Genomic DNA, 18499 nt, shown 5'->3' on the forward strand with positions numbered 1-18499 from the left:
AACCACAACAATGCAAACTGCTTCTTCTGACTTTGTCCTGCAGAATCTTACAATTATGTGGACGTGATTAAACAAGCATTATAAAAACAAAGAGGTCTCTTGGGCATTTTCACACCCAGTTCACGGGCAGTCGTTATTTTTAATTCTGGCGTGTTTCCTCCTGAGTTTGGTTCACTTAAATATGTGAGAACATAGTTCTCGCTCTTGGGCGTGAACCTAAATAGACTGTATTTTTTAAAATCTGTGAATTATTCCTTTAAATGCTTCATTTAAATAGTGTGATACAACTATGATCTGTCTGTGATGTGACACAACTACATAAAGCACAGGCAGAGATTTGTATTGACATGAATGTACAGATGTTGCTCTTTAATGTCCATGTTCATTTACATTAATTAAGGAGACGACAGCTCCCACGTGGCTTTTCTCAATCAGGCTTCACTTGAAATTGTGCCTTGTGTAATGTAAGTGAACCCCTGCAATGCAATAAAGTAGCGACTCGTCTCGTTATGTACATTACATCATAGTAAAAGGATTGCAGGTTCGACAACAGGCTTAATTAATTGGCCCGAGCAATTGACAAGCAAATTAATAGTGTTACTTTGTGTTGGCTGTGAGGCAACCCTCTAGTATTCCCAGAATGCAGCCCCCCCCCCCCTCTCCCGGTGTCTCTTTTATCTTCTCGATAAATCTTCCGCTCAGTATCGGATTATTGATTGTACTTTTTTTTTCTCTGTCTCGCACATCTTTGCATCTCATCCTTTATCTTTCTTTTTCTCCTTGTCGCTTCATTATAAGGATCCCGTACTGAGCGGCATCTTCCCCCAAAGAGGGCCCAAGGCGGGGGGCTCGTCTCTTACCATCAGAGGCCGGAGACTGAGGACGGGACACCCGAATGAAGTCAGCGTCCTCATTGGAGGGGTGCCATGTATTGTGTAAGTGTTTCTAATTAATCAACTGTTTTAATCTTAAGAGTTGAAAAAAACACTTTTTTAATTTGATACTTATTTTTACACACACTTATTTGTGTACAAAGTGGGTTAAAATGTCTTTCTTTGTTCAGGCTAAACATCCTGGAGGATCAGATCAGCTGTCTGACCAGAGGCAGTAACAGAACAGGGGAGCATGGCATCACTGTGCGGTTTGGTGGAGCCGAGCGCCACCTGCAGGGTTTGGTGTATCATTACACTCCCAATCCCAACATCACAATGGCCGCTCCATCCAAAAGCTTTCTCAGGTGCTTGTCAGTGTTAATAAAGCAATACATAGTTTTCCATGCATTCTATATTTAAACCATAAAAGCACTACACATAGCAAAATTGCTATGGTGACACTGTTAAGCTTGGTCTGGATTAAGTTGAGAGTTAAAATGAAGACACCAAATCATTACAATTTAACATCACAGACATTAAAGGGAATGTACCATAAGAAGTAAATTTAATGATGTTGATGTCTCATCTCATATTCATCAGGAGGGTATTTAAGGGTCTGTGACAAATACGGGTTGGCAAGATGAGCAATTCAAAAATATCTTTAAAATAGTTTTAAAAGCAGCATCAGGTTTGTTAAAATGTACATTTAATATTTGTGTTGGTTTTATATCATTTGCACAATTCTTTTTTACCAAAAGTAAGACTGAATGCTCCTGAAAATGTCAAATGGTGTAACCACAAAAGAATGATAAATATTAAATATGTTATCCACCTACAGTGTATTTAAAGGGACTTATACAAATAATTACTTAATTTAAAAAAATGTAAATGATTCCTGATTGACATGATTCCACAGATTAAATGTAATATTTGGAACAATTGTATTTCATTACCTTTATTTAATATAAAAGTTATAATGTAAGATCATGCCAAACTAGTTGATATGGTGTTTTATTGAGAATTTAGCATTTTTAAGCAAGTTGAATTAGTTTTTATGGTTACACCACTTAAACATTTTTTCCATAATCCTCTAATATATTCTCTCAAAATGGATTAAAAGCAGAAATATAACTAACAAACTAAACCACATGGAAACAAAAAAACCCCACATTGACCCTGAAAGAGAAGAAGCTGAACTCTTTTTAGTCTAGATTAGTTACAGATGACCAAAAAGCCTCCACTGTGCTCAGGCGTTTAAATGGCTCAAAGGTTAGAATTCAACTCAGGATCCTGATGTATTTGTTTGAAAGATTAGATTAGATTTTGCTTATTTACTTCTTGAAAATGAGATTATCCAGGTATCCCAATGAGATTATCCAGGTATCCCACACATATGTTTGATTTTGCATATCACTTAAATACACAAGAGCATGAGAGTAGTATTGTCTAACAGTGAAAAAAGAATCGAACCTAATCAACTTTTGTGTCATCCCTTTTGTAGTTGCTATTGAGTCAATTTCTGTTTACTGAAGGTTTTGTGCTGGTAAAATGAAAGAAGAGCTGCACCACTGAAAATTGCGTTCAGTGTATATTTTCAGGGGTTTCTGTTTATTATGGGAGGAAAAAGATGGAACTCCAAGTAGCCACTTCACCTGATTTATTACTGCTGACTGAACATTGTGGCTTAGGAAGCTGCATCTTAAATCTTACGGTGTAAAATCTATGACACTGACACAGAGAGGGAGAGAGACTATAGCAGAGAGAAACAGAGTAGAGATGGACAGACAGATGTAGAAACATGTAAATAAAAAGATGCACAACAAAGTTATATTACTGGTGTTACTTTACAAATTAAGACAAAAGAGCAGCAGCAACAACCAGCTTTCATATGACTTCACCAGTGACCTCCTGCTTTTTTGTCCTGATTTTTAAAGTCGATTAAACAGCATTTTGATCATATCTAACATCTGTATCGTGAAGTATTTCCAGGTGAAACAGAATAGGCAGATGGAACATGTTTGGTTCAAATCTACGCAAGCACACATCACATTTGTTTTACAGGAAAAAAAACATGATCGGATTTTGATATAACAATAGAAAGCAATGGTTTTTTTTGGCCAATATTGTTAAATAGGTACACATTGTAAGCAGGGATGTGATCTAAATGGGTTAAAAAGGCATTTTTCATTTCATCTCGACTTTAATGGCTCACAACACCTCCAGTCCATGTCTGTATGACAAAGGTAGCCAGTAATATGTATTAAGTCAGCCTTTTTTCTTTTACAGAAATGATATAATCAAAGCAATTTAAAAGGTTTACCAAAAATCTCACCACATCAATTTTCATAACTTATTCAATCACTGATACTTTGTTGAGCTGACAACATCAAGCTATTATTATAATATCTCATTACATATTGATTTCTTCTTGAAGGATGAATGCAGTTGGTATTCCTCAGTTCAGCAGCAAGGAACACTTACTTTAGTGCTCCCTTAATTTCCAGATGTGCACAACATGCATTAAAACAGCCTGACATCAGTATTATTTACTGATGCACAATAGCTGCACTCAAAAAAGATGAACTGCGGCTGAGCTCATTTAAATTTCCGACTAAATCATATAATTGTGGTTATAACATTTTATACCAAAGACAGTAATTTGCAGTAAGCTTGGTTAATACCTTTCTAAGACAACAGATTATTTTATCCTCAGATGAAATATGATAAATTAACTACAGTGATCTTTTTCTTTTCCACTACTTTGCCCTGCAGTGGAGGCAGAATCATCAGAGTTTCTGGTCAGAACCTGGATGTGGTCCAAGAGCCCAAAATGAGGGTCACCCTCAGTCCTCCAGACACTCTCCCTCCAAGGAAGAGAAGGAGCATCAGAAGGAGGAATGAAGGAAGCCTGAATCGAGGACGGGATCACAAGGGTCCACTGAAGAGATGGAGGAGAATCGTCCCAGAGGCGGAATGCCCCGAGGGTACCCTCTGTCATGTCAAACAGGTATGTATATGTGATCACTTCTTACTGTGATGATCTTATAAACTTATCTTTCATGAGTATACCTAACCTATCATGTCATCCTCTGTTTGCTTTCCTCTACTCCAGTATGAGTCTCGCTGCACAGTGAACAGCTCTTTCCTCATTTTATGTCCGACTCCGGCGGTGGGTCCAGAGGCCAGGAGAGCCAGGGTCAAAGTTCATTTCCTGCTGGACAGTCTCCATTTTGACTTCAGCGCATTGGGCAATGAACCCTTCAGCTATGAGCCTAACCCGAAGCTCTACTTGCTGAACCAGAATGACCCCAGCAAACCGTACCACCACAAACCCGGCAGCATCATCTCTGTTGAGGTGGGTGCCAGTAACCTTCATCCCCTTCTTTCTACTTCTGACTGTGTTTAAAAAATGGTCCCTTTATAAGCACAGTTTCAATAGAAGTGCTGCAATTATCACCTAAACATGTAATACATAGTGAACTAGAAAGGTCATGCTGTATGTCATCGTTTACTTCTAGGGAGAGAACCTGGATCTGGCCATCTACAAGCACGAGGTGGAGGCTCGGATAGGGGAAGGGGTGTGTTCGGTGAAGACCCTTACACACAACCACTTGTACTGTGAGCCACCATCCCAGCAACCATCAGTCATGGCCAGCAATAAACTTGATGGCCTGGACAGTCTGCCTGAGTTCACAGTGAGTAAATGATATTGGGCACTTGGAATTCTAATTTGGTGCACATTCAGTGTAGATTCAGTGGGTAAAGGCTATAGCAGTAAATCTGTGTAAAGGAACAACAGTGTGTTCTATGCTGCTGGCCACTCAAATACTGTCCATCCTTTATTGTGTAAAAAGTATTTTTTTGCTTTCTAGGTGAAAATGGGGAACCTGAACTTCTCCTTGGGCAGAGTGCAGTATGACAGCCAGGCCCAGTCCACATTCCCCTTGGAGGCCCAGGTGGGAGTTGGTGTGGGAGCCTCCATAGTGGCTCTCATTGTGCTCATCATAGTCCTTATATACAGGTAAACACATACAGTACTCAGTTATTTCACTTGAATTCCACTGATAACCTTAATGTCCTCAGCAGGCTGTATTGTACAGTAGGTTGCTTCCTTTATTTATGTAGTAAGACTTTATTTCTTGAACTAAATGTTGTCAATTCATTGTTGTTGATCAGGAGGAAGAGCAAACAGGCCATGAGGGATTATAAGAAGGTGCAAATACAGCTAGAAAACCTGGAAACCAGTGTGCGAGACCGTTGTAAGAAGGAGTTCACAGGTACCAAACCAAACCTTCTGTTACCAACTTTTAAAAATAACATCAGCTCAATCATTGTCCTAAAATGAAGAGAATACCCAAATTGAGGCTTTTATTTACATTCCTTCCTTTAGACTTGATGACTGAGATGATGGACATGTCTAGTGACCTGGTGGGTTCAGGGATTCCCTTCCTGGATTACCGGGCGTACGCAGAGCGCATTTTCTTCCCAGGCCACCAGGAGTCGCCACTGAGACGAGATCTGGATGTCCCAGAAAGTCGAAGGCAGACCGTGGAGCAAGGGCTGGTTCAGCTGTCTAACCTGCTCAATAGTAAACTCTTTCTCACCAAGGTCAGCAAACAGTTATTAAATTACATTTTTAGTGCATTTGTTACTGCAACAGATCAATTCAAATTTATTTGGTTGTAGAAACTGTAATGCAGATTTTCCAAAACACCACTTTTCTGAATAACTTGGTGATCTTCTTCTCCCTGTTGTCCCTCCAGTTTATTCACACTCTTGAGGTCCAGCGGACGTTTTCCCCAAGGGACCGCGCCTATGTGGCCTCTCTGTTAACTGTCGCCCTGCATGGTAAACTGGAGTATTTCACAGACATCTTAAAGACCCTGCTTAATGATCTGGTGGAACAGTATGTTGCCAAGAACCCCAAACTGATGCTCAGGAGGTGAGGAAGGGAGCAAATTTGTCCATTTTTGGAGTTATCCTTGCTAGAGGGTAAGGGGTTTCCCTTATCCACTGATTGTTATGGATTGCTTACATGTGTACTTTCATTTTTTCCAGAACTGAATCGGTGGTTGAGAAGCTCTTGACGAACTGGATGTCTATTTGTCTATTCACCTTTCTGAGGGTATGTAGTATACACTTGACTAGAGGTCAATAACATAAAGATGAACTTGTGATGCTCTGCTGTTTCTTGTAATCCTATAAAACTGAAATGACCTTTGGCCTTTAATGAAGAGAAGTCATCAATCAATTTATCTAAATCCAATGTGGATGCGGAAAAAAAATCATTCTCCCTCAAAGTTAGATACAATCATAAGGCAGAGCACATGTTACGAAATGTTGATTCTAACCCACAATTCAGCAATTTTAAGTAGCTTTGATGAAGGTAAGGTCAGTTCAACCTGTCGGATTAAAGGTCTGAAGCCAAGTAATAGAGACCACTTGGCTAAGAAAACCCATTGAGTGTCTCTTAAATGGATTGACCTTCCATCTTTATGCTTTGCCAGGAATCAGCAGGGGAGTCCTTCTACATGCTGTTCAGAGCAATAAAGCACCAGGTGGACAAGGGACCCGTGGACGCTGTGACAGGAAAAGCCAAGTACACGCTGAATGACAACCGGCTGCTACGAGAGGACGTGGAGTACCGTACCCTGGTTAGAACACACACATACAGGATACAGTATATACCATATACTAAGTCATGAACACACAATCATGGAAAATTATTGGGTATATTACTTAAAAATATGACTTTTATGTCTTCGTTCTCTTTCGCAGCTGCACACAACTAAACATATAAGAATATAACCAACTTGTTCAGGCCATACTCACACACTGTAATCACACATACAGTAAGTACTGTTGTGTGTTTTACAGTGTTTCTAGCTGTAACCAACCCTCCTTTACATCTCTCCAGACCCTTAATGTCGTGACGCCTAATGCTGCGACCACTGGAGGCACCACTACCCAAACGGTGCCCGCTAAGGTCCTGGACTGTGACACCATCACCCAAGTTAAGGAGAAACTTCTTGAACAAACATGGAAAGGGACGTCATTTTCCCAGAGGCCACACATTGACTCATTACACCTCGGTAAGTGTGGTTTATTTCACCGTATCACTCTTCTCCACGTGTCTTGATACAGTGATTTGTGGGTAGCTGTTCCTAGGAAGTATTTGATCATATTAAAGGATAGAGACGTTTTTCTTATGTTCAATAGATTCCATGAATTATCGATGAATTGACAACCACTGTTGTCCAAAAACTTTTAAAAACAGTGAGCAACATGTGTGTCATTTATGCTTTTGTTCATCTATCATTGAGACTTGGCCTGAAGTATTATACAATGTGCAGTTGCATGGGTTTAAACACACATTGTCCCTCCAGAGTGGCGTGCAGGTGTTGCAGGTCACCTCATCCTGTCAGATGAGGACCTGACATCAGTAGTGCAAGGCTCATGGAAGCGCCTTAATACACTGCAACACTACAAGGTCAGTGCAAGTCACAAAAACACTAACATACACACACACACACACACACACACACACACACACACACACACACACACACACACACACACACACACACACACACACACACACACACACACACACACACATCAATTTACCATGTGCAGAATAAAGCAGCTGTTTCAATCATTTCAATCAATCAGCCCGCATTCATAAAAGTCATGTGTGTTAAGACCATTATTTCCCACTGTGTGATACAATGGTGTAATGCAGGTTCCTGATGGAGCAACGGTCGCTCTGGTCCCCAGGAACGCCAAACATCACCTCCATGACAGCCATGATTACATGCCTGGAGAGAGTGAGTCTCATGCACACACACACTACACACACACACACACACACACACACACACACACACACACATACACACACACACACACACACACACACACACACACACACACACACACACACACACACAAACACACACTCTACACATGTCTTGAAGTGTGAATAAGCAGCCGTTTTAATGCTGTCAGTTGAAGAGAGTCAAAATAACCAGCAGGGGTCACTGTTTGACTGTGTATAATTACAGCATGTTACACTGATTGAGGTGAATAAGTGTACAGCTGAGCATTAAGATTTTTTGGTTGCAGTCACAAAATCCACCATAGTTTCACAAAGATTCAAAGCACTGACATCATCTGAACAGGAGTTAACTTACAGAAATATACTAATTTGACTGTTTGTCCCCTCCTACCAGAGACCCCAATGCTGGATGATGGGGAGGAAGGAGGAGTGAGGCTGTGGCATCTGGTGAAAGCCAGCGAGGAGTCTGAGCTGCCCAAGCACAGGAGAGGCAGTGTGAGGGAGAGGGGCGGAGAAAGAGCTAAGGCCATCCCTGAGATCTACCTCACACGACTGCTCTCCATGAAGGTAAAAGTTCAGGTCAAAATGATGCATTAAAATTTTTATTAAAAGAAACTCTACATTACCCATTACCCCAGCTTATTTTTCTATAAAGAACATTTAACACAACATATATTCACACATACAGTCCCCCTTACAAATGTATGTCTTAAATCTGGTGTCAATAAACTCCCATTTTTGTCACTCACATCTGTTGTTATATTAGGCATGACACAGGGCCTCCTGTATTCATTTATTTGCCTCTTATAACCTGGACAACAGCTCCTCAAATGGAAGCTAACAACAAAAATCTGGCTGTGATAAGTACACTACAGAGATGGAGAGTTCACTGACAGCCAGCACTGCAAGGCGGCGATCATACTAGATCATAACGGCTCGAGAAGTGAAGTGTGGATGATTTAAGAGAGCCACGGCAAATAAAAAACCTCACCATGGCCACTTCATGTGTTTTACAACAAACTGTATGGTTTGGCATACAATGCTTCTGTGATCTGGATGGTTAGGCAAGGCACTGATAACACCTCATATTTGCTTTTTGACTTTTAAATGCCTGTTATGTCCTGACTAAATCTGAAAACATTTAAACATACTTATGGAAATTTTGACACTTAAAAAACTACTAAATTAGCCAAAAGGTACGAGACAGAAGGATATAGGGACCCAGAAACTTTACCTCAGCAGGGTAGGAATCATTCACAGGACTAGTACTACTACTACTTCCATTTTTGCTCTAAGGGGGCAGAAAGTAATTTTGCAATAGATTTCCCCTCAAGGTTCTTCCTCATAACCATAATGACTGTGGCTCTTAAACTTCACTGACACTTCATCAGCATAAATAAATGATTAATTTGTTTATTTACAAGTGTAGAGTACTGCAAGTTATCTGTCCAATTGGCAGAATAGACTATTCATTTGTTAACTTTTGTTTATGAGAGCATCTTATCTTTTCTTTCATGCTTTATTTACATGTTTCACTCCGTCTGCTGTCTCAGGGCACTCTGCAGAAGTTCGTGGACGATTTATTCACCGCGATCCTCAGCACCAGTCGTCCCGTACCTCTGGCCGTCAAATACTTTTTCGACTTGTTGGATGAGCAGGCTTTGCAGCACAACATCAACGACCCAGAGACCATCCACATCTGGAAAACCAACAGGTATCTGGCCCGGCAGCAACAACTCACAAAAGGTTTTGATGTTTTGGAGACGGGGGTTGGAAGACAGGATGGGTCACGGGCCAACTTCTGGTGGGCCGCCACGTGAGAAATGTTATAAACACGCTTCAAGGGGAATTTCATCCAAAGGTTTAAGAAGCTCGCGTGTCAGTAAAATCTACCCACACAGAACATATGGACAACAGTTGATCACATAGTTTTACTGGGTGGCGATTTTAAGATGAATTTGAAATGCAAGGGCTTTGATACTGGTGTCATTAATATCATAAATAAAGTATCATGTTATCATATGATGTCTTGTTATATTTTTGATGATTAGAAATATGAAAATGAACTAAGTACTGTGGTTAACTACAGGGCTACATGGCTTAAACCAGGCATGTCCAAGCAGGAGCACACCAGGCTTGACTCATTTAATCAACTGATCTCACTCTTCACACAGCTGATTGGTTGAATCATGTGTGCTGTTTGGTTGGAACAAAAACCTGTAGCCACACGGTCCTTTATGGAATAGTTTGGACATGCCTGGCTTACACAATTCGCTTAGTAGATCGCTCTTAACATTTCACAATCTGCAGATGAATATGATAGTAGTTAAGCTTTTGGATTCGTAGTTAAATCAAGTATCTACTGTCACCCAGTCCTCTGATTTGTTTTCACACCCCAAACACCATAGTGTCCGAGAAGTCTGGTTGTTTAAACAGCTCCAACAAAGTGGGCAAACACAGCAGAGTTTACCCTTTCGAATTGAAAAGAACTTTCTTGTGGTCCTTCATGGTTACAATCTGAAGAAAAAGTTTCATTAGAAGTGTCTCTTTTTCTCTGCTACTCATGTAAATATTCTTATCCCATACATTGTAAACAGTGGATATGTATTTAACTCGTGCATCCGCTTTCAACAGTTTACCGCTGCGGTTTTGGATCAATATCCTGAAGAACCCACAGTTCATCTTCGACGTGCAGACCTCAGACCATGTGGATGCCGTGCTGTCTGTCATCGCTCAGACCTTCATGGATTCCTGCACCATCGCTGACCACAAACTGGGACGGGTGAGCCAACACACAATAATACCATTACAGTTGTTCTGTATAGGAAATATTGAAGATGCATTCCAGTAGAGAATGGCCTTGGATAAGGAATGTTAAGTGGGTTAATTAGGATGTCAACGATGTGGTACTTTTATTGTAAGACATGTAGCGAATTCCTAAATAGAGGGGAAAATATGATAAGGTCTATTCATGCCATAAAGAAAATCATCCATTCACTAGGAAAATGACTGTAATGAGCCCTTAAAGCTGTGTTTTGCACCCGATGCACGTTTAACTCAAGAAATCTTTACAATGCCTGTTAGTAAGACATTCAGGACACGTTCTCCTCATTTGTCTTCCTCGCACAGGACTCTCCCATCAACAAGTTGCTGTATGCCAGAGACATCCCTCGCTACAAACAGATGGTGGAGAGGTAGGAATATGGCAGCCAAGTCGCCCCACTGACCCCAGGCATAAAAAACACTCTGGAAGGAGAGAAAGAGAGAGGAAGGAGGGAGAGAGAGAGAAGGAAGGAGGGAGTGAGGCCTAGGACAATCTGTCAGTGCCAGACAGAGGGTAGACTAAGCCTGCGAGGCTTCCATGCATGGATGGTCTGAAAGCAGACTGCTACACTTACTACTGTCTACTGCACATTAAACTCTGCAGATTACACTGGTGATGTATTAAAGCTTCACTAGACAAGATTTTTATGGAACAAATATGCCTGCTTTCTAAGCCTTATTAGTCCTATAAATCAATTTTTTTTTAAAGATGGCTGCTACATAAAATAAAGTACTGCTCTTTATCTGTAGTACTTTGCAAAGTACTGTATGATTAATTATATTTACTGTGTATGCTTCAGATTCTTCTCATTTACCCTGTAATAACTTTACTTACTTAACTCGGTGTGTAAAAAGATGGTTATGCGTAAAATCAGAGCGGCCCTTTAATGAACACATCTAATTTTTGTTTCATGGTTTATTCATCAGTTTCACTTTCTCTACTGTGTTTTTTGGCACCCTGCAGTTTGTGGCTGAATTATTTACTACAGTAGCAGTTACAGTAAAAATGATTATGTACCAATGTCTTTATGCCTGGTACCTTCAAGAAAGTTACTCTTTAAATTTAGATTTTTCTGTTACCTCTCATCATCAAATCTGCCCAGAATGACTTTATATTAAGAATATTAACCTCAATATAGTAATTTTTTCCCAATTATGGTCATTTGTTTCATTAACAGCCCAAACACCACATCTTTCCAGTAAAACATCTGTTGTAGCTTGTGTTAAAGCTGCTCTAATGAATATTACAAATCACTAATAGAAAATAAATGACTAATGTAATGTGAAAGAGGCGACTTATAACGATGAGCCCACAAGCTTCCCTCACCTGTGCATTTTAGGGTCATTGTTTTGGTAGGCAGCAATTTTCAGGCTCTGATATTCTAACAAGATAGTGAACCAAGTGGAGAAATTAACAGATAGAGAGCCAGATATTTCCCTTCTAATTACAACACAATATTGGATTTACATTCATCAGGTCATTTGAAACAGTTCTCCAAATGAATGCTAATATTTCTTTATATTTTCTGGATGTGTAAATATGCGATGTTTATGCCAAAATGTTCACCATTTAAACTTTATGAGGTGATAATACTCACTTTATTAGGTACACCTGCGCAATCTAATGCAATCCTATACAACAGCTCTGCTTTAAATTCTACATTTATAAAGCTTATACATTTTCAGTTTTTGTTGACATTGTCAAGAAGGTGATAACTCTGCTTTATATTTATTATTGAGGTCATAGTGTACTAGGTTGCATTATATTGAGTGAAGTTCCTAATATTTTGTCCACTCCATTAACATACATGAGGGGGGCAAAGAATTAGGAACACCAGTCAATGTAATGCACCTCAGTACACCACCACCACTTAGTATGACCTCAATAATAAACATAAAGTAGAATTTCACACATTTATTAATAACTGCAATTACAAAACACATTATGATATAAACACTGTCTGGGCAAAACAACATTAATTATGGCATAATGAGTTATCATCAGCCAAACAAAAAAAATCATTGTTAGCAGCTCAATCTACTGACAGTGTTATTGAATATGAATTGAGACAGCTCTGTTTTTCTGACTGACTGAGCAGAGTTTGGCCCTGCTGTGACGTAAATAGCTCCACTTCTTTAAAAAAGTCTATTACTCCACCCTTATGCAATTTGCAGTAAGGCTGTTTCACATCACTTTGTCTGTAGACACGGGTTCTTTCTGCACTTTGCATGCAGGATGAGGTCATTATGCTTTGTATGACAGATGCTATAAAACAGTGTGCGGTATATCAAATAATAAAATAATGGAAAACGAAGAGACACAGTGTTCTTTTTACCAATCATTCCTCTTTTTATTACATCTCCTCTCTCTCTTCTCTTCAGGTACTATGCAGACATTCGTCAGACCATCTCTGCCAGTGACCAGGAGATGAACTCAGCTTTAGCAGAACTCTCTCGTGTATGTTACCCACTCTTGTTTTCCCACTTTGCCAAAAAAAAACATTTTCCATTACAAAGGTTGAACATGTAAATCATTTCAGAACCTGGCAGTTTCCATCCGGTTGGTTGCCTAACAAGCTAGATGTGGAGCTTGAGATAAAATATGAATGGCAACTATTGCGTTTTTTATTTAACAGTCTCCACCCCCTGATGTTTCTTCACTTCTTCTATTTTCACTCTCCCGATACAGAATTATGCTGCTGAGGTCAACTGTCTTGTGGCTTTACATGAGCTGTACAAGTACATCAACAAATACTACGATCAAGTGAGTATCACTAATGTACAAAAACATATATGTTGTGCTTCAACTTCAACTTTTATGTCCAGAAAAAAACCTGAACAAAGACGCACAGATAAGATCAAATATATCAATATATACATTGCATTGCATTTTAATCTAGACTACATATAAGCACTGACCAGTAGTAATCTATTACCTAAATAGGTCAATATTAATAAGCAACCTATGTAATTTTTCCCTGAGCCCCACCCCCCAGTAATTGTCAAGCTTTCCATTCTTGGTATTTATACATTTTACCATGATAAGCATGACTAGATCTACCTTACAGGCAATCTGGGCAAATGATCAGGGACCCTTGAGCAGAAAGGGGCCCTCAGATGTGGATAATTATGGTTGCTGTTGCAAACCTAGTATGTCCAAAACAAAATATGGACTTACAAGGTTTTCACCCGACAGCAGTGTTATCCAATCAGAATAAAATAAAAGTTGACAGCTGGGCAAGTGATGACTTGTCAGCAGTCTACAATGCAATGTGGCTAGGTTGTAACAACGAGTGTGTGGGGAAAATGATCCACTAGCAGAAAATAGACATTGCTGGTGGTAACCAAAAGCCTAGTGGGGCTGCCAAAAGAAAGAAAAAACAAAAAGAAAAGGAAGAGAAAAAAGAAGCCACAATATGGGGGTGGGGGGGGCTAACCCTAACCCTAACCCTAACCCTAGCCTAGCTGCCCTGGGTTATACTAATCCAGCCTTGATGATAACAGCAGCAGATTTACCATCAATTCAATGAAATTCATTCAAATGTACCATCTGAAATCACTAAACTTAGCTAGCTTGCATGTTAGCCTAAGAGTTGGTTGAAAAGGGTATCTCTGACTGACTTTTCAATGTTTCTAGCTGACAAGTTTTAAAACAAGAATCTTATGAAGAGGTCTTAAATATGCATTTTATGGCTATGCTGTTATTTGTGATATCGAGCTATACATATAAAATATTTACTAAATGGTACTGTACTAAAAGCTACATGCCCAAGGCAAAAAGTCAGTATGTTTACCAGTTGATGTTCCATGTAGAAGACATTTCTTTTCCCCTTATGTCCTTGTAATGAGAACATCATGAGAAACAATGTAAGAAGGACTGTTATTTCACTCTAATATAACCTTGTTTGGCTGCTTACATAATCATTAGTATTTTCAAGCAGTATGTCTCAGGAGAAAATGCTTTTAGGATGAAGTAATGTGTTTGGCGAAGGTAACACAGTATCTCTGGTAGAAGTGGTTGAGGATGCTAGAGTGTCAACTTCCCACAAATCTAATAAAGAGCAAGAAACTCTTTTAGTTTCTAGGACAGGTTCCCACACAGAGGAGAAAAAGTCATGACCGAGGCCCCCCCACAAACTAATGCAGTTATGGGATCCTTGGTGAATGTGTTAGTAATCTAGTTAAACACACAATTTAATCGATGCCTTATATTTTTGTTTTTTGAAAGGTTATAAAATGCTGAATATCACTTTAACGTGCACACAGCTTGGGAATGTTGACAAATCCTAGTTACAGTTGCTAGGCTATGATAGGACAACCAGGTTAGGGAACGGTCAGTTACATAGATGACCCCCAAATCCTCCTTCCGCTCATAAATGAATGAGTCAATTCATTATTCATTATTCATTATGCGAGTCTATTTAAATAAATATGCAACATTTTTCATCCACCCCCCCTCCATCCTCTGTCAGATTATCACAGCCCTGGAAGAAGACCCCACAGCCCAGAAGATGCAGCTCGGCTACAGGCTCCAACAGATTGCTGCTGCTGTAGAAAACAAAGTCACAGACCTATGACCCTCGAGAAAGGGATGGATTTTTCCGTTAAATTTAAAGACATAAATGGGAAAAGGTCCTGTCTCCTGGAGGAAAAAAACATTCTCTCTTTCTTTCTACGCGGAAGACAAAGGATCATTGTGGCACATAATGTGATTTTGCTGTCATTTTGACAGACTTAGATATAATCTGATGAGGATTGCTGACACTGGCCATGTTTCCTGTCCCGTGTCCAGGACGTAAGACTCCCTTGAAATTTCCACATGTCTAACACTGGGAGTAAAAGGACACTGCTCTGAGGGGGAAAAACATGTGAAATCAAGCACATCCAAAAAAAAGGAACCTCCTCTGAACTTTGATATCTTTCGCAAAGGGATTTCCTGTTTTGTTGAATTCAAATTAAAGGGAGACATAAGATAAAAGAATAATAATTCAGTTTTTCCTCTGACTCTGTCTCAATGGATTCGAAGATTTCCTCGACAAACTGCACAGAACATTCCTGCAAGTTTACAGCTACAGTTATTAGCCTTCTGCGGACGCATGAGAAACGTAGGTGGGCTGGATGAGCAAACGGTTAACATGGAGGAAAAGGGAAAAAAGGAGGACTTGAACTTTAACATGGACCGTTGCGAAGTTTTCTACCACATGATGTCAAAGTCTTACACAAGGGACAAACAGATTATGACAATGTGCTGCGGAGGCTTGAATCGCCGCTCATCGTATCTGAAGGATGTTTTTTCATTCTGCTTCTAGCTTCCTTAAATCATTCTTCTGAGTCTTACTCTATACGAGTTCAATTAGCTGTAATTGGACAGTTTGTAGATTTGTGTAAACAGTTTCACCAGGACAGGCTTTCTTTTTTAATTTTTTCAGCTTTTCACCGCCAGTTGTCCTTTAACTGTTATTTATAGATGCTGCCTCATGTAGTTGGAACTGAAAACCAGTGTTTTGTAAAAGTGTTGATTTTTATTAGTACATACATGAATACCTGCTTTCTCATGTTGACCTACTGCAATTGTGAGTGTTTCTGTTGATTAGCTAATATTTTGCAGATGTTTATACATTTTTTAAACAATTGTAAAAAAAATGTTGTTTAATATATTTGTCCCCAAGACCATTTAGCAGAGGTTCCTATAGCTGTTTTATAAACTGATCCGTCCTTATAACAGTACCATGGAAGTAAAAGCTACACATAATAAACCATATCTAGACAAAAAAATTAACACTATTATAATCTAATCCAGCTCAGTAAAAAAAGACATGATCTTATTGTTAATGCAAGACCAAGCCTGCCTACAAATACTTGGAAATAAGTAAATGTATAAATGAATGAATGAATAAATTAAATGCAGAAAGGAACTGAAAAATATGGCAGTTAATGAATGCTACAATTCTTATGTTATCCTTTGATGCCACTTTAAAAAAAAAGAAGAAAGAAAGTCCTTAAGTATGGAAGTTAAGGGGAGTCAAGCAACCAGGTTGTCTTTAAAAAATACTATAAAAAACAGTGTAAATTATGGGGTGACTGTAAAATAAATAATGTGTAAATAAGTCACTACACATTTATTTGTTTATTGTCATTTGTCTATTTTCGCATTTTATATATGTATTTGTTTTTAGCCATGCTAGCAGTGTCGCTTATGGAAGATAATGCTAACGATGTTCCGCTCAAGATGAATTTGAATAATTTTAGCAATCCCCTTTTCTATTAGTGCCATCAGCAGGTCAAAATTACAATTTGTCCAATACTTTGCTTTATTATCTGATAATAATGACATTCCCATCAGTCTCAGCTTTACTTGTGTAATATATGCACTTGTGTTTATTGAAATAAACAATATACCTGCTAAACATCACTATGTTAGCATTGTCAATGTGTCACTGACGGCACATTTTTATTTTACGCAATGCAACTCTATACCAAAGTAAGCCTCACATAGCTGCTAGCATGGCTGTAGACACTTGGTCTTGTGTACAAAATGTATGTTTTGTCAGTTATTCTGTTATTCATTTATTTATTTTCTGGTAAGTGGCAGGTTTGATCCTCCATATCGCTAAGACATTTTGGAAAATCTTAGTTTTTTTCAGCTATTGTCTATACTAAATATACTCTTTATCTTTGACTTTTCATGCAACCCTTACTCACATGAAGATATCTCTTCCTCACAGTCACTTGACTGCAGTGAACTCAGTCATTTCAGCTCCACCTGCAAATGCAGTCTCTGTAAAAATGCCTATGTCCACTCAATGTTAGAGCCCTGTCTAGGCTGAAAGAAATCGTGGAAACTGCTGCATCCACTGGATGGTTGTTAAAGCAGAATTGCTGCTAGTTATCGATTCTTTACTAAACAGCTGAATCCACATGTTTTGCTGACAAACAGCTATGCCCTGATTTAAAGCTTTAATTTCAGTTTATATTTTGGAGTCTTACATGGATCTGAACAGTGTAACAGCAGACGAACGCTGCACTTCTTAATCTTTTTATATCAATTTTTTCCTTTTCAGGTCTTTCAAGACTTAAATCAGATCAGACAAAATGACTACGAAACAAAGGTCCTATGCTCCCTGTCTTTTATTAGTTTTTTTGTAATTTAATTTATTGTTTATTTATTTTGTTACATATGTTGTTGGTTAGTATTTTCAGATAAAAAATATTCATGGCCTTCCCAATCGGATGTAAAATCTGATGTTTGTTTATATTTTTTTGTTCGGTTGGTTTTTTCAGAGAAAAACAAACAAGAGCCTTTGTTATTTTTGTACCTTTTGGTGTTTGTTTATCTACTCTCAAGATAGTTGTGAGTTATCATAAGTCAAAATCAAATTTACAGTCAGCTGTTGTAAAATTCTGATACAGTTTCAGTCTCCATTGTAATTTTTGCAAGCGATCACCATGCACATCAAAGAAAGTGATGACCATTCTTTGCCATGCACATTAGTGTTACTAGTGGCTTACTAGCATATGCAGAACTCAGTTCAGATGTGTTTTTTTTCCATTTTCCTGTAGATACATACTGTTCTTAAGTAATCCTGACTTTAGCTCTCTCTAACTAATTGATAGGATGAACCTAACAACAACTTAATGTGATGTGATGCAATAAAGTGGTCCCAATGTTAATGAATGTCTGAAGTTGTTTTGCTATTCAAAATCATTCTGATGGCAAGGAAAGTATTTATGTCTGATTTGACTAACCACTAAAAGTGCTTTTACATTATAAGTCACATCCACCTATTCACACACACTGATGGCAGGGTGCCAACATGCTCATCAGAGACTAATAGTCACTGGGAGCAGTTTGGGATTAAGTATCTTGCCCAAGGACACATCAACATGTGGAACGGAGGATGACCCGCTCTCCATCCTGAGCCACAGCCGCCCCACAAATGGTAAGTGATACCAAAAACATTTTATT

General features: G+C 38.9%; 1 protein-coding gene across 5 annotated transcripts in view; it reads left to right on the forward strand.

Moving 5' to 3' along the window:
* Positions 1 to 16945, forward strand: part of LOC133988259 (plexin-B1-like) — a 63063-nt gene extending 46118 nt beyond the window's left edge. For all 5 annotated transcript variants that reach the window (XM_062427842.1, XM_062427846.1, XM_062427843.1 and 2 more), the window contains 21 exons: positions 799 to 935; positions 1064 to 1237; positions 3645 to 3879; positions 3985 to 4227; positions 4391 to 4567; positions 4745 to 4893; positions 5049 to 5149; positions 5263 to 5480; positions 5636 to 5814; positions 5931 to 5997; positions 6380 to 6526; positions 6790 to 6964; positions 7259 to 7362; positions 7615 to 7699; positions 8105 to 8277; positions 9264 to 9424; positions 10345 to 10492; positions 10840 to 10904; positions 12916 to 12991; positions 13223 to 13297; positions 15006 to 16945. In XM_062427842.1, coding sequence (XP_062283826.1) covers positions 799 to 935; positions 1064 to 1237; positions 3645 to 3879; positions 3985 to 4227; positions 4391 to 4567; positions 4745 to 4893; positions 5049 to 5149; positions 5263 to 5480; positions 5636 to 5814; positions 5931 to 5997; positions 6380 to 6526; positions 6790 to 6964; positions 7259 to 7362; positions 7615 to 7699; positions 8105 to 8277; positions 9264 to 9424; positions 10345 to 10492; positions 10840 to 10904; positions 12916 to 12991; positions 13223 to 13297; positions 15006 to 15110 — 2994 coding nt within the window. In that variant the 3' untranslated portion in view covers positions 15111 to 16945. The remainder of the gene's footprint in view (positions 1 to 798; positions 936 to 1063; positions 1238 to 3644; positions 3880 to 3984; positions 4228 to 4390; positions 4568 to 4744; positions 4894 to 5048; positions 5150 to 5262; positions 5481 to 5635; positions 5815 to 5930; positions 5998 to 6379; positions 6527 to 6789; positions 6965 to 7258; positions 7363 to 7614; positions 7700 to 8104; positions 8278 to 9263; positions 9425 to 10344; positions 10493 to 10839; positions 10905 to 12915; positions 12992 to 13222; positions 13298 to 15005) is intronic.
* Positions 16946 to 18499: the final 1554 nt, after the last annotated feature.

Source organism: Scomber scombrus, chromosome 10 (assembly GCF_963691925.1).
Source record: "Scomber scombrus chromosome 10, fScoSco1.1, whole genome shotgun sequence".
NCBI lineage: Eukaryota > Metazoa > Chordata > Actinopteri > Scombriformes > Scombridae > Scomber > Scomber scombrus.